Source organism: Protomyctophum parallelum (assembly GCF_964188405.1).
Source record: "Protomyctophum parallelum genome assembly, chromosome: 18".
Lineage (NCBI taxonomy): Eukaryota > Metazoa > Chordata > Actinopteri > Myctophiformes > Myctophidae > Protomyctophum > Protomyctophum parallelum.
This window is the reverse complement of record NC_139716.1, coordinates 16,747,050-16,773,632: the sequence shown is the minus strand read 5'-3', so window position 1 is coordinate 16,773,632 and position 26,583 is coordinate 16,747,050. Positions and strand designations below refer to the sequence as shown.

The following is a 26,583-nucleotide window of genomic DNA, read 5'->3' as shown; positions in this document are numbered from 1 at the left end:
TCAGGTCAGGGTAACTTATGGGAACTGGAACACTGAATTTGAAGCTGATAAATTATCTTTGTAGGTTTCTCTCCTGTTTCTGAACAGAGTGTTATAGATTCTATAGCAATGATTATGAACAATGATCACTCACTCACAACCCGAAGATTTTACAAGCATTAAATTATACCAACAGCACAAAAGAAAAGACACAAAACAAGAACAGAACAGAACAGAACAGAACAGAACAGAACAGAACAGAACAAAGATCTCTTCAGACTCGTATTTCTCCCCCAGTTGAAAACATAAGTCACTACAACACATCAATCCTACATGTCATATCAAAGCATCATGCCACAGCTGTTACAGCTGTACCGCATCACAGTGAGAAATCATACTGATATGGTTGTCATTCTCTGTTCCCTCTCTAGAGAGTCTAGACTGTTGCATAAAATATGGTAGATTCCACACCCTGTTCCTATGTTAGCCTGACTGGCTGTATGAGAGCTTCCTGCAATAGACTTGAACTAACGCGCGTGCGCACACGCACACGCACACGCACACACGCACACACACACACACACACACACACACACACACACACACACACACACACACACACACACACACACACACACACACACACTTGAGACGAGTATATAAGTGAAAGCAGAAGACTACAACGGAGCAGCGGACTCAGACCCCAAAGGACTGACTGGCTCCAGATTCCAACTGCAGCTCTCTTACTGTGGTGAGTGCATATTCTGCATGTGTTGTTGTTTTTTTCTTTGCACCAAAAATCCCTCTCAAACTTAGTAACTTACTCCATAAACGTAAAGTATTTACAACACAAAAGTATAGCATGCCAAAAATGCAGTAGTTTTGCAAAGTCACATACTTTTGTTTGTGTGTATTTTTGTGTTTGTTATTTGAATCTACTTTTCCAATCATCTCATCAAGTTTGGCAGTAACATTTCTGCAAGATGAGCTAGTGTACAGTACGTTAAGGCACTTTAATAATTTCTAATTCGTTTTTACATTTATTGAAACCACATTCATCCTGTGAAAGAAATATATTGGTTGTGGTCTTTGATAATGTTTTTACATTATGATGTAAATGTTCTAAATACTAGACCCTCCAGAAAAACACCAGGAAAAAAAATCCTTGATTATGTGGCTTAAAATCCTTGATTATGCAGGCTAAAATCCTTGATTGAAATATGCAGGTTTTTAATGTGATTTTATGCAGTGAAATTGCAGGAAGTTCTGAAATATGCAAAAAAATTGCTAAATGGTGATAATCACGGCGGAATGATGAGAAATGAGAAAATGTGAAATTTGCAGTAATTTGCTAAATATGTGGGTTGCACGATTATGCATCCTTTTTGAAAAAAGAATTACCCCTGGGCCCTGCATAATCTGTGCCATTTGGCTGATTATACGGTAAATTATGCGATCGCATAAACCCATTTTCCTGGAGTGTCTAAAATACTATTTATTGAGTGTATGCTTATAATAAAATATTTGTCTAAGTCTATATTCAGAGATCTATCTACAATGACGTGCATGTTTTTTGTGTTTATACTGAACTGTAGGCCTACTACATGTAATCGTGCCCTATTTATTTACGTAAAATGCTGGTATGTGGTGCAACCAAATATCCTCTAGGCATGTTCCTAAAGAACTGCTTTTTACAACTGCCTGGAAGTCTCTCCTGACTCAGCATTCTCAGCTTCATGTTAAAATGTGTGTGTGTGTGTGTGTGTGTGTGTGTGTGTGTGTGTGTGTGTGTGTGTGTGTGTGTGTGTGTGTGTGTGTGTGTGTGCGTGCGTGCATGCGTGCGTCAACTTGAGGAGTGAGAGAGAGACAGACAGACATAGTGAAAGTTAGTGTGAGTGAGTGAGTGAGTGTGTGCGCACATGCTTGCATGCGGCCATGCGTGAGTGCATGCGAACGTGCACGCAATTGAGTGTGTGACTAAGTGAGTTTGTGGAGAGACTGAATGAGAAAGTAAGCGAGTGACTGACTGACTGACTGCCTGCCTGACTGACTGACTGACAGACGGAGTGACGGAATGTGTGGATCTTAGTGTACATGCATGTATATTGTATACAACCACACCACATGAGGTACGGGGGCTAGGTGCAAACAGTGCTTCCACTGTGCAGAATGCATGGTGACTCACATATATATATTGACCGACCGGGGCTAAATGCTGTCTGTCACCCAAAAAACATTTCTCCCAGACCAGCACACACCCATGTTATGTAACAGCCACCATTCTCAAATAGGTGTTTGTGCCACACAGCTGACGTATTATGTCCCAAACATAGATTTAATGAAAACAGATGTTGTTGTGTTTCATGGTTAAAGAGCCCCCTTACCACATAATTATATAATCAGCATCGCCCACCCTATACCCCCATTATACATACAGTATACATGCATGCAAATACTGTACGTATACTGTATACAAAAAAATACAATGTATTTATAGGTGTGCGCGCGCACACACACACACACACACACACACACACACACACACACACCCCTATGCCCTGTGCGTGTGCGCATGTGTGTGTGCGCATGTGTGTGTGTGTGATGTTATTTTAGTGCCATTTCATGTTACAGTAAGGGTACACTGAGTCACACTTTGTCACACTCAGTACGTCTTTGTTTCCATCAAGTGAATTTATGATGTTTTTAGAGTTTAGAGCTTTATAGGCGTTTTATGTGATCTCGAGACAGCTTTGTGGCGCGGCTGCACTTGAGCATGCATCTCGCTTCATGGAAACAACTTTAAACTTTAAACTAGATCCAGGAGGGGGAACTTGCAAAAGGATTGTGGAACGTTGTACATACAGTAGCTATACAGTACAACTACAACCATTATACTATTACTGTCTGGTAATCCTTCTCCAACTTTACTGCAACTATTGGGCCTATACAGCAAAAAAAACGACAGTTATAATAAACAACATTAATTCATTGTCTACATTTGTCTCTGTATATGAATAGACCAATTTATTCTGACTCTATGACTTAAACTTTCAGTCACGCAGGCATTTCGTTGGGGTTTATTTCACACGGCGTCAAAAGCAGATTTATCGTGAGAGCGCTAGAATAAACTTCTAACATCACGACTGCAATGATTTAATTCAAACAGAATGCAGTCAGATGAATGTGCACCACCCCCCCCCCCCCCACCCCCCCACCCAACCATCAGATGATTCAACTGTCTGCCTGGGGACGACGGGCCCTGTCATTTACTCCTCTTTATTGTACTAGATAATGTGTCCACAAACACTACACAGACTGAGACAATATTTACAAGACCAGGATGAAAATAACACACACACACACACACACACACACACACACACACACACACACACACACACACACACACACACACACACACACACACACACACACACACACACACACACACTTCGCCCACAGATGTGAGGCAGATGTTTGGTGGGTATACAGCCAGTCCACCTGCATGGTGTGTGTGCTGAGAATTCACAACGACAATGTTAAGACTTGTTGAGGCAGAACAGTATAGCACGTATAGTCAGTGGGCTAAAATCCCTTCATGCGGTGAAATTGCGGGAAGTTGCAAAATATGTGGAAAAAATGATAAATGCGGAATATGCGATAAGTTGCGAAATATGCAAAAATATGTGAAAGGTTGCAACATATGCAGGCTTTTATGTGATTTTATGCTGTGAAATATGCGGGAAGTTTACACACGCCCTTTTTGAAAAACATTGACCCCTCCATAATCTGCGCCTAACTGGAAACGGCCTGGTGGGTAAATACTGTTTTAGTAAATAAATAAATAACTTATGATAATTAAGGATGCATGGCATTGACTCTTTTTCCTGCATTATGCTTTTTTCCTCGGACAACAACAATAAGCAGATATGCACATTGGGCACATAAGGGGTGGCAGTGGCTCAGGATTGAGTACAGTGGCCTTTTGGGTTCAATCCCCATGCAGCCCTTCCTGCCATTGGGTCAACAAGGCGCCCTTGAGCAAGACACGGTTGCCGCCCTAACACACATTGGGAAACACGTTTGGACAAAGGGTGCCATACTAACATGCTGACTCTCTGTCCTCTCTCTCTCAGTCCAGTGACCATCATGTCGTCAGACCAAGAGGAAGAAGCCGCGGCGGCCATAGCTGCAGTGCCCGCCCCCTCCACTGTGCTTCCCACTCCCTCTGGGCCCCGCCCCAAGTTGACCAACCGCGGTCGCACCACTGACCCCGTCGCTATGTCCAACGACGACCTGGCGGACATTCCCGAGTTTGAGCCCTTTGTCGCTCCGGGTCCAAGAGGATATCCACCCCTAACAGGTGATGATGGTGTGTGTGTGCGCGCGCGCGCGCGATCGTGCATGTGTGTGTGTGTGTGTGGGCGTGTGCTTGCTTCTGATCTGCTTTTTAACTTCTATTATTTAAGTGCCTTTCCAAATCACAAGATGTGTCAATATATCCAGCCTGTGCGCTACAGTGATTCACACTTAAACTGAAAAGTAACTGATAATTAACCCATGTTGACCGAGACCGATTCTACAAATGTCTTCTAAATCGAGAGTTTTCTGAAAAACCTGTTTCTGTGTCAGTGGTTCTCAAACTATTTCATGTCAAGGAATTATATTATATGTAGCCTATTTGGCCACCGACCCCCATCTGAAAATATGTTGTTCCAGGAACCCCCACAGAAGCAAAGATTTGAGTTAAAAACGTTCACTCTGAAAGAATATATATTCAAAGATGTGTCACATTTTCACGATATTTCAAAGATAGCAGAGCTCGGCACTCAGTGCCGCGCTATGAGCTTGTAGATCTGCTATTTTTCAATAGCTCAAGTATAACACAATGCTTAAAACACCAACATGGGTTAAGAAACAAGGTCAGAAAAACACTCAACACAAGCAAGGAGAGAACAAAAAGAGGAAGAGACTTAATATAATAATAAATGTCTCTGTGCCTCCCTGGCTTCAAAAGATAATTAAAAGCCCCCACACACTGATGTCAGTTTCCAGTAAACATTGCACAACATGACTGACACGTGAAGGGCAGATTCTGCAGTCTGAGACACATTTCCTGGGCCTTGTGCCATGACAGAAAGCTCGACACGCCAACAAACAAACTTGATAGGATGATGTATAATTAGGCAGTGTTGTTTTTTACAGCAAATTTAGATTTGAGTTTTAGTCGTAGTATCTTGAATAGTTTTTTTGTTTTGTTTTAGTCACATTTTAGTCACCTGGAATGTTTTAGTGTTAGTCTAGTTTCAGTCGACTAAATATCACCTTGAAGCCGTCGTAATGACTGATTTTAAACTTTTTAAACTATTGTCAGCATGCAACTAAGTGTAAAATGACTTATACTGGATATCTTGTCCACTAGTCCCTTCATAACATTTTTGTGTAGTTGACGAAATTGTTGACGAAATTGTCAATATATTTAGTCTTAGTCAAAAAAGGTAGTCAACGAACATTTTTCGTTTTAGTCTTAGTTTTATTGTTGACAAAATTGTCAATATATTTAGTCCTAGTCCTAAAAAGGTAGTCGATGAACATTTTTCGTCTTCGTTTCAGTCGACAAAATCAACACTATAGGGGAGATAAACTGGCATGAAAGTGAGAATGAAATGACTGGAATTTGAGCCAAATCAGGAAACAGTAGAATACCACCTACGCACTCTTACGAGGAAATTGACCCTGTCTCGCTGCCCTAATCACTGATCCCACAACCCTGAGACGCTGACTCTCTAGGACATGAGATAGACCAGCAAGGAAGGAAGTGACCTCGACTGCCCTAATCGCTACAGCCCTATGTATTTGTGACAAAGTTCCATGACACATATTTTTGTGTCTCTATCACCGAGGATCACACCATAGTTTACCCATGAAAAACCTTTCCATGACGTTTCCATATCACGGAAACGGACAAAGAATAACAAATATGATCATGTAAGATTAATCTTGAGAGGCATTTATATTATGATTAGCAAAGAGTAGTAGTTGTGGAGATATGCATATGAACCTATCGCACCCCAGAGTGTTACGTTCATATACCAGTCAATAAACCAACCTAAAAGGATACACGCCCGTCTCATCACACACACACACACACACACACACACACACACACACACACACACACACACACACACACACACACACACACACACACACACACACACACACACACACACACACACACACACACACACACACACACACACACACACACACACACACACACACACACACACACACACACACACACGTGTAGCACCGGCCTCAGGTCATAATGGGTCAACCCTCCCTCCTCAATGTCTCTCTCTCTCTCTCTCTGTCCATGCAGAGTTCCTGGATATTCTGAACGTGGACACTGTGAAGCGAACGGACGAGGTCAACAAGATGGAGCATCACACCTGGCTCTACAACAGCAACTTCCTCATCGTCCGTCGAGGACAAGAGTTCCAGATAAAGATCACCTTCGACCGACCTTTCAAGGCCTCTGAGGACAAGTTTGCTGTTGAGTTTGTCATCGGTGAGACCATGTAATCATATACATATATATATATATACTAGAATTTTGCGGCCGCTTTGCGGCCGCTCATCCCAGAGTTACTTTGCCGCGCACTATGGGAAGAAGGAAATTGCGGGAGTTGACTCCACATGTAGTAACGGATGGGTTATTAGTTATTATTATGTGTCCTTATTAGTGTAGTGTAGTCAACACGTTATGGCTCATAGACACTGCCCGGTGTTTGCTCCGATTATGCTGTCGGGGAGCATTTTTGGCGCTGGCCGACAAAACCCCTGATCTGACGTTACTGGTAGATCGTGAACTACCTTTTGGCCACCGCTTAACTCAACCTTTTTTGTCCCAGGGCACACTTTTCATAGCCTAAAAATCTCGGGGCACACCTAGATATACGGTTTGTGTACACTGTATATATACCGGTGTGTATATATAGTAAATATATATATATTATATATATATATAATATATATATATAAATATATATATATAGAATATTAGTGGTCCATGACATGAAAATGTTTGAGAACCACTGCTATAAAACAACATTGGACAATGATGTTTGACAGTCAGCAATATTGTTGCTTATTCTAGATTTATTCTCTGACTTTAACAGATTTTCTGACTTGATCTGGCCCGTTAACATTTTCATAGACCTGGTTGCTTGTTTCCCTCTCAGTCAATGTGGCAACCCTGGTCAATGCCGTGTTGACTGTTCTGTATGATGATTTAGCTTAGCACACAACAGCTAGGAGGATGCAGCAGGCTGATGACGTCATGTTTAACAGTATTTAGCGCAATTTATGTCCCCGAATCTATGGATATGGACTTATGGCTCCATCGCTGCCTCTTTCTTTAGTAGAAGTAGAAATTTAACGTGTTGCTGACTGTTTACCTCCCTCTCACACACGAGCGCACACACACACACACACAGCTGACGTCCTCTCCCACCGACGTCAGCTGTTCATTTATCTCCTTATTCATACACGCTTTGAGCTGAGAGAAGCTATAAAGCGCCTTTTAAATATGACAATGCTGTATATATATATCAGCTGCACAGTTCAGGCAAGTGTCTGTGGCATATTTCACTTTAACAAAATAGGTTTGACAGCTTAAATCCGCGCGGCAGTGTTGTGTGTGTGTGGGACACGGGGTAGTGTTGTGTGTGTGTGTGTGTGTGTGTGTGTGTGTGTGTGTGTGTGCGTGCAATCAGAAGTACTGGCAGTAGCGAAATAACAAACGCGATCTGTCTAATCGTAGTAGTTAGGCACAAATTAAGTACTTTCTAAGAACAATGTTAATGTAACTAAGACATTCGCTGAGTGACCTATATTTTAAATACAGAGATTTAGAAGGAATAAGCGAAATGGTGAGGCACTATTCCCCCTAGTTTCTCTGCGGAGAGGGAGATCCATAGGGGAGATTACATTACAGCAGCCAAAGAGGGAGGGGGGGCTGAGAGCTAGTGACGGCTGCGCAGATGTTGGTATGGGGGGCACATCTTTTCATTGGCTATGGGCACATCTTTTCATTGGCTAGTGCCACATCTTTTGCGCCACGTGACAGCACATCTTTTGCGCCACGTGACAACTTCTCACTTGTTAATATAGATATATATATATACACACAGTGTAACTATCCATCCATCCATCCATCCATCCATCGACCCACATTTTTTATTCATTTGTATAATTCTTCTCTAGAATTTTATCCCACGATTTTATAACCCTTTCAACCAGTGTCAATTATCTAATGTAATCCTGGGCGCTACACTTCCTCTGCCAACCTGGGGGGGGGGGGGGGCACCTACCCTCATTTGTATATTTCTAATGTGTGCATGTACACGATACATAATACACAAAAAGGATATAAATATCCACACACAATTTCTCTAAATAATTGCCATTATAATGAACTCGGTCATTCCTATTATACTATTCTGTTCAGTTGTGGACGCCCATACTCAAAGGTGGGGTCCAGGGACCCCCAGGGGGTGTCACAAAGGTGGTCCTCAGAAAAATGATTGATAGTTAGGGACCAAATTGACCCTTACAGGTATATAATAGGGTGCAAATGGACCTGTAAGGGTGCATTTGGTTCCATATGACACATGGGGTCTGCGGCCTAATGCATATGGGGGACCTTGAAAAACGCTCTCAAGAGTTATTGTAGTTAAAGAAGTCTACAAGAAGTCTACATAATTAGAGAATACAGAAGAATTGTTATTTTGATCAACGTGTCTCTCCTATGGTACCAACATCAATACAGCATGGACTTGCGGACAAATAAATCTTATTCAATGACAACAAAATATTCTAAGTCATGTGTCTGAGAGGCTAAATCTGCCAATAATGGGCCTTGATGTGAAAAAGGTTGAAAACCACTGCCGTGCCGTACCGTACCGTACCGTACCGTACCGTACCGTACCGTACCGTATGATATCATATGATCGTGTCTACTTCCAGGGTCCACCCCCCAGTATGAAAAGGGCACCTACATCCCCGTCTTCCCGACCCAGGCCCGGCAGAGCTCGTGGGCGGGCCGCATCCTCGCCAAAGCCGACAGCGTGGTCACCATGGGCATCACCCCGGCTGCGGACGCCATCGTGGGGCGCTACCGCATCTACGTGGCCGTGGTGACGCCCTACGGCGTCAGGAGGACCCGGCGGGACGACAGCCAGGACGTGTACATCCTCTTCAATCCCTGGGCCAAAGGTTGGTGGCAGTGTTGATTTCGTCGACTATATAGATAGTACTATGACGAAAAAGGCTCGTCGACTAACCTGTTTTCACTGACAAAAACGAGAGCCTTAGATATAGACAGAGTTACGCAAACTGCGTTCACTTCATGGGGCTTCAGTCCAATGGCGGCTCTCCTACATAGACTACGCATTGAGCATGGGGACAACCAACTGGGACAAGTCCTGGACCGGAAGTAGGCTGAAATGCATTGGACTCAGGCAACAGCCCAGCTTTATTGATATTAAATCCCTTTATTTTAGATTGTTTTGTAGTAATAGTACAACATAAACATTAAAGATACTTTAGTTGTTACTGTACAATACTTTAAAGCAGTTGTCATGTTGCACATATGCTTAAAATAGCTCTGATTTGCACCACCCTCGTTGAAAACGATACTTTTCCAACTCCAGCTTGGCTGCATGAATAGCACTCGAGCGCTCGGTTTCTACCCTCTCAATATCGTAATTCTTCTATTAGATGCAGGCTCTGACGAAAACTAAATGGAAACTAAAGACTTGTAGATCGGCTATTTTCAGCAAGTGTAAAATCAGCCATTACGACGGCATCAAAATACATTTTAGTCGAGTAAATCAACTGTAGATTTACTCGACTAAAATCTTATGATATTTAGTCGACTAAACTAACACTAAGACATTCCGGGTGACTAAACTGTGATTAAAACGAAGTGAAAACTATTCAAGAGACTACGATTGAACTATCTTCAATGTACTATGATTGGTTAAAGCCTTACCTGCCATGGTGTCTCTCTCTTCCAGGAGATGCAGTGTATCTGGACAATGAGGAGGAGAAGGAGGAATGTGTGATGAACGAGATGGGGATCATCTACCATGGATCCTCCGATGACGTGTCTGAGAGAACCTGGAACTATGGACAGGTGGGGGTTAAAACCCATTTTAAGCCTGCCGTTGAAATTAAAAAAAAAAGTCTTCTAAATCCTGGCAGTTTTCTGAAATACCTCATGTTTCTGTATCAGTGGTGCTCAATATTTCATGTCAAGGACCCCCAAAAATATATGTAAAAGCTCGTAGCGTGGCACTCGGTGTCGCGCTATGAGCTTGTAGATCTGCTATTTTTCAATAGCTAAAGTATGACATAATGCTTAAAACACCAAAAGGGGTTCCCGAAACACAGAAGGGGATTAGAAAACAAGTAAGACGTGCAAACGCGGGAAGCGAACGCAGCTCGTAAATTGCAATAACAACAATTAGAATAAATTACGTACATTTTTTTTCTTTTTAGTTACCGGTAGTAATTTTTTTAAGTTTTCTACTGTGTGTGTGTGTGTGTGTGTGCTACAGCTGCGCCCTCTGGTGGCGAACGGGTGGTGTCACAGCGGGACAGACAGACACACAGACAGACAGACAGACAGACACACACACAGACATGATCTGAAGGGTCTCATAGTCAGTGCTCACTGCATTCGCAATCACTGCGTTCGCAAAAATCACGCAAAGTCACACATTATTGCAATTCAATAACAATAATGACACCATCTCGATTATGTGCCCAACGGAAATATGCACCACTGCAATGCTATAGCAAAAATGCAGTATTTCTTTAGATTAGGCAAGTTCCTTTCTCTGCCACTAAAGCACGTCCCTTTCAGGCAAAGATCAGAAAAGTGTGCAGGTCTCAAATGTTGCGACTGTGATATTTTATTTCTACTGTACAACATGTCAAGTGAGGACTATTGATTTTGAGGGGCCCTCCTATAGTCAGCTTTTAGTGAATATAGGAAACTTTGTCCTACACAAACATACAATTCCCATTGACAATGAATGGAGAATTGTACGTCATAGTGCCTGAGCAAATCAGCTTATAAGTGTCTATTTTTGTCCTGCACAAACATTAAATTCCCATTGACAATGAATGGAAAATTTGATGTCATATAGTGCCTGAGGAAAAAGGCATAGTGTCTATTTTACCTCAGTACACTGCGGTATAATTAATCATTTGGTTAATTCTATTTCTTTATTTTAGTTTGACTATGGGATCCTGGATGCTTGTCTGTACATCTTGGACAGAGCTGAGATGCCCATCACCAACAGAGGAGACCCCATCAAGATTGTGAGAAAGGCCTCTGCCATGGTGAGGAATGGATACACGTTGCTACAAAATATTCTGATTAATCTGATTGGTTGAAACAGCCTTCTAGCCGTGGTTCAAACGAGTACCACTCCACACCTAATCAAAACAAAGAATTCAGCTGCTCTGTTCTCCCAGAGCGCAGCAAACTTGGTGGCTATAGGCTAGCTAGTTTCTTGGGACATTTGTGGTCATAGTGACTACATCTGTCATTAAAAAAATGTTTTTTCAGCTTTTTCTTAGTTTTAAGGGTACAAAACTGTTGTATAATTGCAATATTACACTCGAGGGGGTGGTTTAACGTCATTAATGCACGCCTGCGATGCTGCAGGAACGAGCCCTGACGTTAAACCACCCCCTCTCTAATATTGCTTAAAGGACACCTTTAGTTTTTTTCAACCAATGTTCATGTTTTAGGTTGTTATTAGAGAAACTAAAAGGTGAGTGTTAATTTTCTTTCATTTGCTGCTTTCTTTTGTTTTGGGGATTTTAGCAGTTTTTGACAGGGGGCGGGGGCATTCGAGCATGGGACTAAATATGTATTTTTTTACAAAATATTATGGCGATTATTTTTGTATTATTTACTATAGTCCTAATAAACCCCAAGAAATTGCATCTGACCACAAAAGATCACGGGATCTATTGAATGTGTCAAACTGACATATTGAGCCTATACACACAGTATAAGCCTTCCCCCAGTAGGCTACCTTCACATTCAGTAGATCCTGTGATCTGCTGTGGCCAGATGTAATTTCCTGGGGTTTATTAGGACTATAGTAAATAATACAAAAATAAATCACCATAAAATGTTGTAAAAAAATACATATTTAGCCCCATGCTCGAATGCCCCCGCCCCCCTGTCAAAAAGAGCTAAAATCCCTAAAACGAAAGAAAGCAGTAAATGAAAAATAAAATAAGACTCATCTTTTACTTTCTCTAATAACAACCTAAAACATGAACCTTGGTTGAAAAAAACTAAAGTTGTCCTTTAAATATAAACAATGGGCTTGAGAAAGGCCCTTAATTATTTCACCTCTTCCTGCTTCCTCCTCCTCTTCGTTCCCGTTTCTCAGCTGAACTCCCGCGACGACGAGGGCGTGCTGGTGGGGAACTGGAGCGGCGACTACACGTACGGCGTGGCGCCCACCTCCTGGACGGGCAGCACAGAGATCCTCCTCAACTACCACAGCAGCAAGATGCCCGTCTGCTACGCGCAGTGCTGGGTGTACGCCGCCGTCTTCAACTCCTGTGAGAGAGAGAGAGACGGCAAAATGCATGATAATGATCCCATTATTAAACCCATTTAGGCCTGACGTAAAAAGAAAAACAACAACTCAGCACTCAGTGGTGCTCACTGCTTGTAGATCGGCTATTTTTTGCTACGACGGTAGTTGCTCACCCCTGGCCTACACAGTACTTTGTTCCAACTTGGTTGTCTTTCTTTGCCCCCTTTTGCACGGTCCGTCACTGCCAACGTCTGCCCTGCTGCGCCGCAGTCCTCCGTTGCCTGGGCCTCCCGGCCCGCGTGGTCACCAACTTCTACTCCGCCCACGACAACGACGGCAACCTGAAGACCGACATCATCCTGGACGAGAACGGCCGCGTCGACCGCCACCGCACCAGAGACTCCATCTGGTACTGTTAGAAACTGTTAGAAGGGGGGGGGGGGGGGGGGTCCATGGCATTATCTCTTCAAATGGGGGGTCCGCGGGCTAATTAGTGTCAATTTGGGGGTCCTTGACATGAAAAGGTTTGGGAACCACTGCTTTAAATGTTTGCTTGTTTTTGTCCAGGAACTACCACTGCTGGAATGAGAGCTACATGTCCAGGCCTGACCTGCCACCAGGGTTTGGGGGCTGGCAGTGTGTGGACGCTACGCCACAAGAGACCAGCGATGGTAATGAGGACAGTCACTACTCTCCGTCACTCTCTTTGATTCTCAGCCTTTTTGATCAGCTTGCAGAGCTGACCAATGGTCAGCCAGCTCATACAACACCCAGCTCCTCCTACTTCAACACTTCACTTCTGCATTTTTTGACAATTGGCTATTTGGCACGCATGCACACTATACAAACGGATCAAACATTGGCCAAATTGTCAAATAATAATATGAAAGAGGCAACATTGTGTCATTTTTAAGTGGTGCAACCACTTCCTTAAGTGACTATATATATGTGGGTGGGTGGGTGGCTACCGTGGCTGGCTGCCTGGCTGGATGGGTGCATCTGAGCACGAAAACAGCATGGTTGTTTTTCACCACCTGTGCGCAACCTAACACACACACAAACACATATTAACTGTATATATTGTGATTTCGGGTGTGCAGTGACAGTACAGAAACAGTACAGTACAGTGGAGGGTACAGTGGGGACCCCCACACGGAGTTGCACCACTTACTTCACACGGGTGTGATTTTTACTACTTGACTAGTTGCCTAATTTACTAGTCGACTAAGCTATGGAATCGAACATGTTCTAAATTTAATTTGCCTTTCTGGATCCCAAATCGTTTTTTGTTGTTCCAATCAGGAATGTACAGGTGTGGTCCTGCATCTGTCCAAGCCATCAAGCATGGTCAGATATGCTTTCCATTCGACGCAGCGTTTGTGTTTGCTGAGGTAAGCTCCACACAAAGAGTGTTTTTTTAAGATGTTTCAGACCGTTTTGGCCTATATGCAGATTGGAATCAGATAGATTTTTTTTTATCTTGGGGTGAATTAGCCGAATTGGCCATAGCCGACGGCTATGGCCGTTTTTAACCAAAATGTTGCTGTTCTGTTTTTGTTTATTGCTTTGAAATGTTGTATTAATAATAACATAATGGCTTCCGTCTGCTTTCTCTCCTTCCCTCCACAGGTGAACAGTGACGTGGTGTTCTACTCGCGGAGCAGCGACGGCACCATGCAGCCTGTCAGAGTGAACCGCTCCCACGTGGGTCGCTTGATTCTGACCAAGAGCCCCGGACAGGAGACCCGCCGCGACATCACCGACCAGTACAAGTTCCCTGAAGGTCAGAATGAAGGGCCAGTGTGGTGGGGAAAAAGTACTCAAATGTTATACTTAACCCATTTAGACCTTCTACAAATGTCTTCTAAATCCTGACCGTTTCCTGAAAAACCCTGACAGTGGTTCTCAAACATTTTCATGTCAAGGACCCCCAAGATTATATGTAATTGGCCACCGACCCCCATCTGACAATATGTTGTCCCAGAAGCAAAGATTTTAGTTAAAAACGTTGGCTCTGAAAGAATTTGCACTACATTTTAAAAAATAGCAGATCTAAAAGCTATGAGCTTGTAGATCTTCTAAGTTTCAATAGCTGAAGTATAACATTGCGCTACGTTTTCTAATCAATATTAAAATCCACAAATTTACAAATTTTGGCTCTGAGATATTGTGGAGAGCTCTTCACAGGGGCTCCCGATTCCGAAAATGCCAGAGAGGACCCGAGACCTGCACGGGTCTGGGGCCGTGTGTCACTTGGGCAGGGTCGGAATCGGCCGCATCCCTGCGGAACTGTGGGTCTGACAATCAGTGATCTACAAGCTCACAATGCGTCGCAGCGCAATGCATTGTGAGCTTGTAGATGTGCTATTTTCAGCATGCAACCAAGTGTAAAATGACTTCTATTGGATCTCTTGTCCACTATAGTGGACACTATATCCTAACATTTTAGTCTAGTTTCTATCTGTTGACAAATTTGTCAATACATTTAGTCTTAGTTTTAGTCATCATAGCTTAGTTTTCATTTACTGTAGTTTCCGTTTAGTTTTCGTCAGTGAAAAAAGGTAGTCGACTAACATTTTTAATCTTAGTCGACAACAACACTGCCATCAAACATTATATGTGTAATGCCCGAGTGGATCCGAGAAGACCCGTATAATGTGTTTGTGTGTGTGACGTGTGTGTCTGTGCGCTCTGCTCCACTGCGGAGGAAACACAACGAACTGAAGTGCTCTTTACGTGATAGTTCAGGCTGGCCTAGGATCAGGTTAGTTAAGCCTGGGAGTCCATATTTGGGCAATCGTTTTGTGCTACGCCTGCGTTACGTCACGGCCAAGGCATAAATAATAGAGCTACTGCATTCTGAGGACTATACCCATCGTCGAGAGGAATGCCTTAAAGATGCATGATAATGAGAACTTTATCCTGATCAAACACCATTTAGAGAGCGCCAAGGAAAAGCTTTACGCAATGAAGAAGGAACTGCAGTCGTCGTATGAAAAGCTATTCTCCGCAGAGCGAAAGATCAAAGCCATGGAGGAGGAGAGCACAGTGAAAGAGTACCACATCCAGGCCATGGATAAGAACCTCCTAGAGCTCCAGACCAGGCTGAAGGAGAGGGAGGAGGAGATCACCGCCATCAAAGGTGGCTTCAGCACGAGAGGCACATCCGAGACACTCGGCGCAATCACGGAGAATACGCCGCAGCGCCAGATTATTAGGACACCACGGAAGAACGCACAAGAAGAAGCGAGGACCAAATCGCCTCAGCACATGGAGCAGGAGACGTCATGGGAGAGGGAGAGACTAGCTGTAGAAAAGGAGGAGTTGACTAAGAAGAATTGGGAACTCCAGAACCAACTGGACGTCATCGAGGAAACATTGAGAACCCAAGATGCCCGTTGGTCCAATGAGCAGGGCAAATGGGGTCAGGAGAGACAGGAACTAGCCGAAGAAAAGGAGGCTTTGGCTGAGAACAATACACTACTCAAGAAACAACTGGAAATCACACAGGAAGAGCTGAGATCCAGAGATGCTCTGTTTGGCACGGAGCAGGATAAATGGATAAAAGAGAGACAACAACTAGTTGGCGAAAATGAGGCTTTTGCTAAGAAGAATGGGCAACTCCAGAACCAACTAGAATGCAAGGTAGAACTGAGAACCAAAGAACCATGGCACACGGATCAGGTGAAATCGGGGAATAAACGCGCACCAGATGGAGACATGGCAAGAAAGACTTCACTCCAGAACCGGAGTCCGGAACGAGTCCGGAGTCCGGAACTGGACCACATCCAGGAAGATCAGCACATTAAAGCGACTATACAGTGCCTGCTGCAGGAGACAGGCATCGACAAGGACAGGCATCGACAAGACAAGCCACTTCGGCAACCCGACATTTTGGAAGAGCCGATACCGAGATCTCGGTTTCAAGAGTTGAGGGACCAGAGACAGAGACGACTATCTGACGGAAATGAGACTCCAAATAAGAATACAAGTACTCTTACTATACTTAGGAACCAAATAGGCATTGCCCAGGAAGAGATGAGAACCGACGACGAGGTTCAGGTTAAGGATAAACAGGCAATGATAGCACGAGACAATGAGGCTTTTAAGGATAAACAGGCAATGATGGCACGAGACAATGAGGCTTTTAAGGATAAACAGGCAATGATGGCACGAGACAATGAGGCTTTTAAGGATAAACAGGCAATGATGGCACAAGACAATGAGGCTTTGGCGATGAAGAATAGGCAACTACAGACCCAACTGAATCATATGCAGGAAGAACTGACAACCAGAGGTACTTGTTGGTGCATGGGGAAGGGTCAGGAACTACTACAGGGAGGAAATGAGCCTTTGGCTAGGATGAAGCAACAACGGGACCAGCTGCTGGAAATCCAGGAAGAGCTGAGAAACAAGGAGACTCGTTGGCACTTGGCATTTAGCATACAGCAGGAGCAATGGGCGAAGGAGAGACATGGACTAGTCGTAGAGAAAGAGGATTTGGTCAAGAAGAATATACAGCTCCAGAAGCAACTGTATCTCATCGAGCAAGACCTGAGAACCATGCAACATTGATGCAGGAGGAATGGGGGAGGGAGAGACTAGCTCGAGACAACGAGGTTGTTGGATGAGAAAAACATAAGGATAAGAATGGGCAACTCCCCATACCAACCTCTGGATGGCACTGTTCCAGTACCATGACACTGGCTCTAGGTAGTGGTCCCACTGGTCCAGTACCATGACACTGGCTCTAGGTAGTGGTCCCACTGGTCCAGTACCATGACACTGGCTCTAGGTAGTGGTCCCACTGGTCCAGTACCATGACACTGGCTCTAGTGCCTCAGATTCTGAGGCATTGGAGGTCCCCAGCATCTAACCCTGAGGACCTTCAGTGCCATCAGGAACTGGAACCCGTAACACTGTTCGGAAGAAACTGGAGAGCCAAAAAATAACAGGTTATACAACAGCACAAAGTTTGAGTAATCTTTTTTTTTGTGTGCTATTCATTGCTTTTTTATTAGTTATTAGAACTGTATAAAGAGAGACGGGGAACCCGAGTTCAGAGGCTATAACCATGCCCCCGGGCAAGTTAAGTTTACTGAGGTTAAGGTTAGGTTTAGGTATAGTTTTCTTGAGGTTAAGGTTAGGGTTAGGTTTAGTTTTACTGAGGTTAAGGTTAGGGTTAGGTATAGTTTTCTTGAGGTTAAGGTTAGGGTTAGGTATAGTTTTACTGAGGTTAAGGTTAGGGTTAGGTTTAGGCTGTCAATCACAGCGACTGGCCAATCACAACGTGTCTACTGCACAACCTGTGTAGGCTTTGGTATGTCGCAGTTCAGAGAGAAGGGAGATGTAAGCGGATCCTTGCGACTCACAAAGAGCATGTGGTTAAGACAGGCCCTCATGGGACACCATGAGGGCCTGTCTTAGCCAGCTAGTGTACAGACACTAGCTGGCTAATAATCGCAAAAATCATCATCAACATCGGTATATATACACCTCCGAGCATACGCAAAAAAAAGGCAGCACGACCACAATACTTGCGTACTCTGCTTGCGCAAGTAATGAACAGAAATGTCTTGGTGTGTATTGGTGGAGGGACTTAGTAAAGGAATAACATTTTCTAGAGTTCTCTTATGTGTTAATTTACTTGCGTAGCGGTACCACTTTGTGTCTGATTTAGTTATGCACTACTGGGGCTTGAGGCTCAACATCCACAACACCTGTTTCTGTTATCTCAGGTCCAGCACCTGTAGCGACCACTGTTGCCCCGGACATCTAACCTGCCCTCTCTCTGTTCCCATGCCCAGCGTCTGCTATAGCATCCTCTCACCATGATGCCATTTATTCCCCATACATGTATGGACAAACTGGAGCCCCCATTGGTTTCTACAGACCATTTTGAAGACAACTTTTCTGTGAATTGTAAATCCGCCATGTTTAAATTTCCGGATGTTCCGAAATGACCCCGGAAACGACCGCGATTCAGTGGTGGAAAGTATATTTAAGTACATCTATGCTTTAAGTACATTTATGCTGTACTGTTTTAAGTTCTCTACTTTTACTTTTACTCCACTACAACTATTTGAAAGCCTTAAATTACTAGTTTGTAGATTTGGATTATCATTACAAAACGTATACATTAACCACTTCATGCCCTATATACATTTCGGCCATTTGAAAATAGCCGATCTACAAGCTCACAATGTGTCGCATTGTGAGCTTGTAGATCAACTATATTCAAAATATTTGGTACACATTTTCATTGCGTGAATTGGGACATTCTGCAATAGGAGCACTTTTACTTTTAGTACATTTTGATACCGATACTTTTGCACTTTTACTTGAGTCCATTTTTTATACGGGACTTCTACTTGTAACGGAGTACATCTACATTGCAGTATTGATACTTTTACTTAAGTAAAACATTTGAGTACTTTTTCCACCACTGCTACTATTGGCTGCAACGTCAGCGAGGGCGGGTCTTCACTCAGTATAGAACCAGTAGAAAGCCTAGAAAGATTATCCTTCATTTTAAAATGAACGGAAGCACAATTTACTAAACGCATATCGTGATGATTTAAAAAAGGTATTTAAACTAGCGATAGCAAAATTAGTGTTCATGAAAATGTTTACTATGGTAATCAAATCAAGTGTAAAGCGATATGAGCTTTGTAGATCTGCTATTTTTGAAAAACCCAGTGAACATTTTGGCAAGTCTTGAATATGATGTATATATTTTTTAAGGGAACATTTTTAACTCAAATCTTTGCTTCTGGAGGTCCCTGGAATAAAACATTTTGAGATGGGGATCCGCGGCCAAATACATATTGGTTTGGAGGTCCTTGACAAACATCAATCAGCCACTTTAAACCTGATTTAGAAGGGATTTGTAGAATTGACCTCAGGTCTTAACCTGATGTGTTTGGTGTTTTAAGCATTATGTTATATTTTAGCTATTGAAAAAATCACACCCGTGTGAAGTGAGGGGCGCTAATATATTTAAGTCTAACTCATGTTGATTAGGTGATGTAATTGTGATGTAAAACAAACAGTGCAAACACAAACGTTGAACGCCATTAACAATAAAGAGACAATATGACGTAATGATCATTACGTCATATTGTCTCATAATGTGCCTCGAGGCACATTATGACATACATTTTCCCTTCATTGTCAATGGCGTTTACAAAACATTGAACTAAAGACAAACATTAAACCTTATAGCGCCCCTCAAAAATAGCAGATCAAATCTAATTCTTTCAGAGCAAACGTTTTTAACTCAAATATTTGCTCAACTTGGAAAGACACTGGATCTCTCCTTGAGAAATGTAGCCATGAACCTGAAACAAAAGAAAATTAATGTCTACATAATTATACCTTCACTGACTTAAAACTTGCTGGTTTTCATTCAAGAACGTCAACATTGTTTTAGTGTTGACTCATATACAAGAAGGCCTACACAAGAGTAAAGTAAAGTTTGTTTTGGATCCTCGACATGGTAGCAGCAATAAAAATGGTACCGAATGAATCTGCATAAAGCCTAATTACCATTTATTGATGTACAATTTACTCTCCAAAACTGAGCTGTCTATGGCAGATGCCAATACAATATACAGTGCTATATTAAATGCACCCAGTTGTTCTTTAAATTGTTTTACGCAAGCAGCAAAGAGCACTCTGAATGAGTGTTCACAAGAAAACATTATAATAGTGTAAAGTATAAATAATTATGTGTGGCAGATTTGAATATGGCATTAGAGTTAGGTGAGTTTATAGTAGGCTACCAGAGGTTCCTTTTATATTTATGATTTGTGTTTTTTATAAACCTGCTGTTTTTATGCATTTGTATGTTCCTTCTTCAATTTTTACTCACTACCATTAACTGCAATATTGAGAACCTGCACAAACAAGAATTTCACCCATTTTGATATACACATTGAATCAGGAATTTAGAAGATTTGCCCAAAATAACAGTCTACCATTTAATTCAGTAACCAGAAGTAGTAGGGATAAAATGACCAGAGGAGGGGGTACATTTTAATGTAAATAAGTGAAATCAATATATTTTCCTAATCGCTTAAACCAGGGCTCTTCCGCAGTGGGTCTGGGACCCCTAGGGGTCCTCAGATTTACTGCAGGGGGTAAACCTTTGTGATTAGCCGAAAATAGCAGATCTACAAGCTCACAATGCCTCGCAGCGTGCAGAGGGAAAAAGGGGGTGCATACTTAGTTTAGACTAGTCATTGGTTAGACATGGGTTAAGGTTAGGTTTAGGTGTGCTGCCCCGTGGGAGGTTAGGTTTAGGGTGAGGGTTTGAGATAGGTTGTAGTTGTAGGACTAATGACTGGTCTAACCAAATGACTAGTCTAAGCTAAGTACTGCACCCGGGAAAAAGAGCCGACCAAGTACAGAGCCAACGGTTAAGTTGACTACATTTTGAGGATTTAAAAGGGTCACTGTCTGAAAAAATCTCTCTCGGGTAAGAGGTCATTGAAAAATGCTGAAGGCTTTAACCGATTTGTTGGTTTAACAGTATTTAGCCCGTAGCATTTGCGTAGCACCTACAGTATGCAAAGACTACATTTATGTACTTTAGATAGCATTTTATGTAGACATAGCACTCTATAGTGTATACTCAGTTTCATTGTACACACATTCCACTATAAATTGTAATTGTAAATTGGAACCCCCTATATTCCTGACTCATTGCGGTCCTCATACTTCCCCATCCATCAGGCACCACAGAGGAGCGCACAGTGCTGGAGAAGGCAGAGGAGTACGGCTGCCACCGGGAGCAGTCCGACCCCCCCGAGGCCGACGTGGAGCTGCTCATGCCCACCCTGGAGACCAGCATCGGGCAGGACTTCGAGCTCCGCCTGGAGTTCAGGAACGGCAGCAAGCAGCGGCGCACCGTCGACGCCTACGTCAGCGGGAGGGTGGTGTACTACACCGGGGTCACCAGCTCCGAGTTCCTGTTCAAGACCCCCAACGTCACCATCGAACCAAACAGCAGTTGAGTGTGGCTTGGTTGTATAGGTCGGATAAGGTGGTTCTCAATGTGGGGGAGGGGGGGGTCCTTGATGGGGGTTCCTGGGGGTCCCCAGCTAAATAAATGATTGATAGTTAAACTCCAAATGGACCCTTATGGGTCTGTAACGCTGAGTGTACAAATGGAACTAAATTGGACCCTCATTTGGTTAATTGGATTCCATTTGTACGCTGTCAAGAGCAGTTTGATGTAAGGGATTGTGGTTTCAAAAGTATTAAAGTTAAGGGGTGGCCTGGTGGTCACTCAACCAGTCACCACTGTTGCAGTCTTAAAGGACTGTCCTTAGATCCTCAATCAGGCAAAAAAAAACAGTTTGCATGTTCTCCCTGTGTTTGCGTGGGTTTCATTGCACGCCAAAAGACAAATACAGCCAGGTACAGTACATGATCCTGCCCTTGATTGTGGGATTGAGGGATTGTGACATTAAAAAAAAGGTTTTTGTTCTTGTTTTTTTTAGGTTTTCTAATCTCAATTGCACCCAAAAAACATGAACTTTTAACATTCAGTAGATTTTCTGTGATCTGGGGTTTTCTGGCTCAAACAGGTGCTCTGATTTGCCGGCAGTAAGTGACATCACTTACTGCAAATCCCATATATGTCAATGGGATTTGCCAGCAGATGTCACTGTTTCACTGTGTTGCCTGTTTTCATTGTAGCTCAAAAGGCCCAAAAAAACCCAAAGAAAACTTCAGACCACAGAAAATCCACTGAATGTTCAAAGTTCAGGTTTAAGTTTAGGTGTAATTGAGGTCATAAAACCTAAAAGAAAAAAGAAAATGAAAAATAAATGAAAATGAATGTCATAAAACCTTTAAGATCAACTGGTCCCGAGACCTATTTAGGATGTTAGGATGGGTCTCCTCTTTATGGCACCTATAGGCCTACAGACTGTAGGACTAGAAAGTTGTTGGGGAGTCATGTCCTAATCTAATCCCCTCTCTGTCCTCTCTTTCCGATGTGTCCGCACTTTACTATTTGATACAAACAGAAACAATAATAATAATAAAAAAAACATGAATATCCTCAAAGTCAATAATTTACTCCTTAAAACAGCAGCATATAAGCCTATACACAAATGAAAATGACCTCCTGCTACAGAACAAGCAGAGACGAATCATTGTGCTGTGGGTGTGTGTGTGTGTGTGTGTGTGTGTGTGTGTGTGTGTGTGTGTGTGTGTGTGTGCGTGCGTGCGTGCGTGAGCCAGGTGTGACGGAGGTGGTGCAGGTGAGCGCTAAGACCTACATGAGGCAGCTGGTGGAGCAGGCGAACCTCCACTTCATCGCCACGGGGAAGGTCCAGGAGACCGGCCAGATCGTCACCAGCATGAAAGACGTCACCCTGCACTCTCCAAAACTCATTGTCAAGGTCAAACACAATGGGCTCTAATATGTACACTCTATGCTCACTAGAATCACTGCTACAACAGTGGGTCTCAGGAGTGTCCTTAATTGAGTGGGTTCCAAATGGCCCCCGTACGGGCGTGTAACTCTGAGAGTGTACAAATGGGTCCATTTGTACACTCTCAGAGTTATGGCGGTCCTTGAAATTAAAACGTTTGAGAACCACTGTACACTAAATGGAACAGAGCCCTAATTTGCATCATCTGTTAACACCTCTGAACGAAGTAGAGAAGAGTTATTCAGAGTACATAAAGCCAATTCCAACCACATGGTGGAATTGGCTTTTTCAACCAGTGGAAAAAAAAGTACTAATTTTTTTTAAACTTCAGTAAAAGTGTCAATACTACGATGGTAGAAAATGCTCTGTTACAAGTACTCTAGAAGTCCGGAATTCAATATGTACTTAAGTAAGTACAAAAGTATTGGCTTAAAAATGTACTTAAAAGTACCAAAAGCTAAAGTTATCAAATGTAAAATAATATTTTGAAAATAGCTGCGACGCAATGTGAGCATCGGTTATTTTCAAATGGCCCGGCCCCTTCCTTTTCTCCCCCTACACCAAAGTGTCACAATGTGACGCGCTGTGAGCTTGTAGAGCTGCTATTTTAGACGAATGTTTGCCTACAATATGTTTTGCTGAATGTTAGACTATAATGAGAAGAATGACCAGAATGACCCAGAATCGGGATACTACTAGGGTGTTCCATAATTCAAACTGAAATACCCCAAAGACAATCAGTGCTTTCAAAAGTTCTGATTTGAGACATTGCATTGATCAAGGTGAAGAAGTAATGTTAGCCGAATTACAAGTGGCCTTTGCATGAAATTTGGAAAATATAAATTTGTTAGTGTCAGGACGTTGTGCAAGTATAAACTACAAGGCAAAGTGAAAGTGTATAAAATGCTAATTGCTAACAGTCACTATACTTGTACGCACCTGTTCCAGTGTACACAAACTAATACTCATGCTTGTGCACGCTGCCAGAATTCCTTGCAGAATATTCAAAGTTATTCAACCCAGTCTGTCATGCTTCTCACGGCGTGTACTGCAGGTGTCAGGCGTGGCCAGGGTGAGTGAGGAAATGATGGCCATTGTGGAATTCACCAATCCCTTCAAATTCAGCCTGGAGGACGTCTACATTCGCATGGAGGGACCTGGGGTCATGCCACCCATTGTCAAACATTACAGGTGAGCAGAACGTTTATTTGTAGGTGTGTGTGTGTGTGTGTGTGTGTGTGTGTGTGTGTGTGTGTGAGAGAGAGAGAGAGAGATGCCAGTTGAAAAGCAGAATTTGGGAGACTTGTTGGTCTTGGTGATGCAAAACAATCATCATCAGTTTAACCAATACATTGCACTTTAATCGACCGCAAGTCTCATTCATTCTGAATGAGTTATATACATAATTCAAATCACACCCGTGTTAAGTGAGGGGCGCTCTTGCCATCGTCCAAATCTACTTCATATTTGGCGGACATTTGACCTAATTTCTCTTTTCATTGTCAATGGCAAATATTGAGACGTGTGGGGACAAAAGCTGTATATAGTAGTCCCTCAAAAAAAATCACAGTTATGTGAAGTGAGGGGCTCAACAAGGGCAGTATCAGCCAGATGACGTCTTATACGTTGCCCTTTACTGCCCTAAACAAGTCCATAGACTTGGCCTGCGAAACAGCCCTAAACAAACATTAAGACTTGGCTGGTGGTGATGGGTTTTATTTATAATTATAGGCTCCAAACAAACGTTAAAAGTCCATAGACTTGGCTGGCCTATGACGTAATTTCGAAAAGCCATGCATTGGAGCCCCCCCCCCCCCAAAAAAAAATGAATTCAGTGAAAGTGTCATTCCTATTATGAGAAAGACACATACTAAAGAAAATCTAATCCAGTTAAATTCATCCACAGTATGATCCCGGCAAGCTCTAGTCTGACCATCACGGAGCGCTTCACCCCCAGGAGAGCAGGACCAACCAGGCTGATAGCCAGTCTGGACTGTCCTGCCATCAGACAAGTGTATGGCAAGATATCCATCTACATAAAGCCTTAGAGAATACCACGGGAGCACTGGAACCCCCAGCTACTGGCCTGCAAAAACACAGAAGCCCAGTAACGGCGTGTGGACCACGAAACTAAGAGTTCAAACTCCAGCATTTGTTAGTGTCAAGTAATAACTGTATTGTTGAAAATGTAGGGCGGCATGAAGAGGTAGCATTTAAGGGTAAGACGAAATAATAGCTTATTGTTTTGTAACATTTAATGGTATAACTTTTTTACGATTAGCAAAACCGTAGTAGACCTTTAAAAACATACATAAAGGAGTTAGTGCTGTATGACTGCTTCTACCTGCTATGTTACCCTAAGTGTGTTTTTGGTGTAATAGTAGCTTCTGCCATCAACATGTCACTGCTACTTTTGAATTAAACCCTAGGCCAACTTTATTTTGACAATACTGCCGACGACCGTCAGTGCTTGCACATTGACACACCTAAATCTAACCTATCATGTATTAGCCGCAGCTGCATGACGGCTTACATCAGTGTATTATAAGGTTTACCCTTTTAACCTTTTTTCTTCTGCCTACACATGCGGCAGATGAGGTCTGCACCATTTTGAAATAGGGCTAAACAGTCAGTTGAAACTAATGGGAACCGGGTGCAGAAGTCGTCAAAAGTCAGGGTTTTTGAAAATTCCTAGTTTTCATCGTTGGTTTCATTGTTTTATCGACTTGATCCACTCTTTAAATGTCAGCCGACTACTTCGAAGGGCTCCCGAAATACCCGTATGTGTGTCAAGATTAAAGGAGAAACAAACTTCAGAGTCAGCCTAGGGTTTCATTCCCCTCTAATCGGTCATGTTTGAGGTTTTTCTCAACTACCGTATACTACTTTAATTTCAATAAGTTTTTTTGTCCATTGACATTTGTCAATTACAAGTTGTGATATTCTTTTTATCATAAATCTGGGAAACATAACAATGACATTTGCTATTTGTGGTTAAGACTTTTTTTTTTATGGAATATTTTTTTTGCATTTTACATTCCACGAGCTTTTACATTTTTTCTGTTAAATTTCAAAGATAGGGCTAAGCACTAGTTTCAACAATATCATTGATCCTACATGAAGTTACTATTTCCACTTCTTTGTACCTGTAAACCCTATATTTCTTCCATGTTTTACCAACCAAATAAAACGTATGACTTAAAATGTCTGTTCCCAATGTGTGTACTGTATTGTTTTCTTCTATTCTATTAGGATACAACAAATGCATATGATTTATATTTTATAAACATCTGTAGATAGGGATGACAGGCAGTTGTGCTTTCTATGGTGTGATTAAGGGCCCTAAAGATGAATACAAAATTAAAAGGATCCCTGGCTAATAAGACAAATATGACTTAAAATATTATACTATAATCTTTCAGTCAATAGGGACTGCTCCCGTCGCAAGTTGATGATGTCATATGTCCATGTGGTCTAGCCCTATGGAATTATGTAACGCATATGCTAATAAAAAA

General features: G+C 42.6%; 2 protein-coding genes across 4 annotated transcripts; both read left to right on the top strand.

Annotated features, from left to right (window-relative positions):
- Nucleotides 1-633: 633 nt before the first annotated feature.
- On the top strand, nucleotides 634-26,285 carry f13a1b (coagulation factor XIII, A1 polypeptide b). Of its 2 annotated transcripts, none has more exons than XM_083789260.1 (15): nucleotides 634-730; nucleotides 4,116-4,342; nucleotides 6,365-6,553; nucleotides 9,013-9,261; nucleotides 10,065-10,183; nucleotides 11,290-11,397; nucleotides 12,468-12,642; nucleotides 12,891-13,029; nucleotides 13,188-13,291; nucleotides 13,923-14,011; nucleotides 14,250-14,403; nucleotides 21,357-21,632; nucleotides 22,875-23,035; nucleotides 24,123-24,259; nucleotides 24,975-26,285. In XM_083789260.1, exons 2-15 carry the CDS (start codon nucleotides 4,129-4,131, stop codon nucleotides 25,114-25,116), a joined length of 2,256 nt encoding a protein of 751 aa, XP_083645386.1. In that variant the 5' UTR covers nucleotides 634-730; nucleotides 4,116-4,128; the 3' UTR covers nucleotides 25,117-26,285. The 2 variants fall into 2 exon arrangements, with proteins under 2 accessions (XP_083645386.1, XP_083645387.1); XM_083789261.1 differs by having other exon boundaries at nucleotides 653-730; nucleotides 4,121-4,342.
- LOC310875855 (uncharacterized protein) lies at nucleotides 15,220-17,683 on the top strand. Of its 2 annotated transcripts, XM_083789266.1 has the most exons (3): nucleotides 15,220-16,676; nucleotides 16,731-17,374; nucleotides 17,457-17,683. In XM_083789266.1, the coding sequence occupies exons 1-2, from the start codon at nucleotides 15,519-15,521 to the stop codon at nucleotides 17,193-17,195; spliced, it is 1,623 nt and encodes a 540-aa protein (XP_083645392.1). In that variant the 5' UTR covers nucleotides 15,220-15,518; the 3' UTR covers nucleotides 17,196-17,374; nucleotides 17,457-17,683. The 2 variants fall into 2 exon arrangements, with proteins under 2 accessions (XP_083645392.1, XP_083645391.1); XM_083789265.1 differs by having other exon boundaries at nucleotides 15,220-17,374.
- Nucleotides 26,286-26,583: the final 298 nt, after the last annotated feature.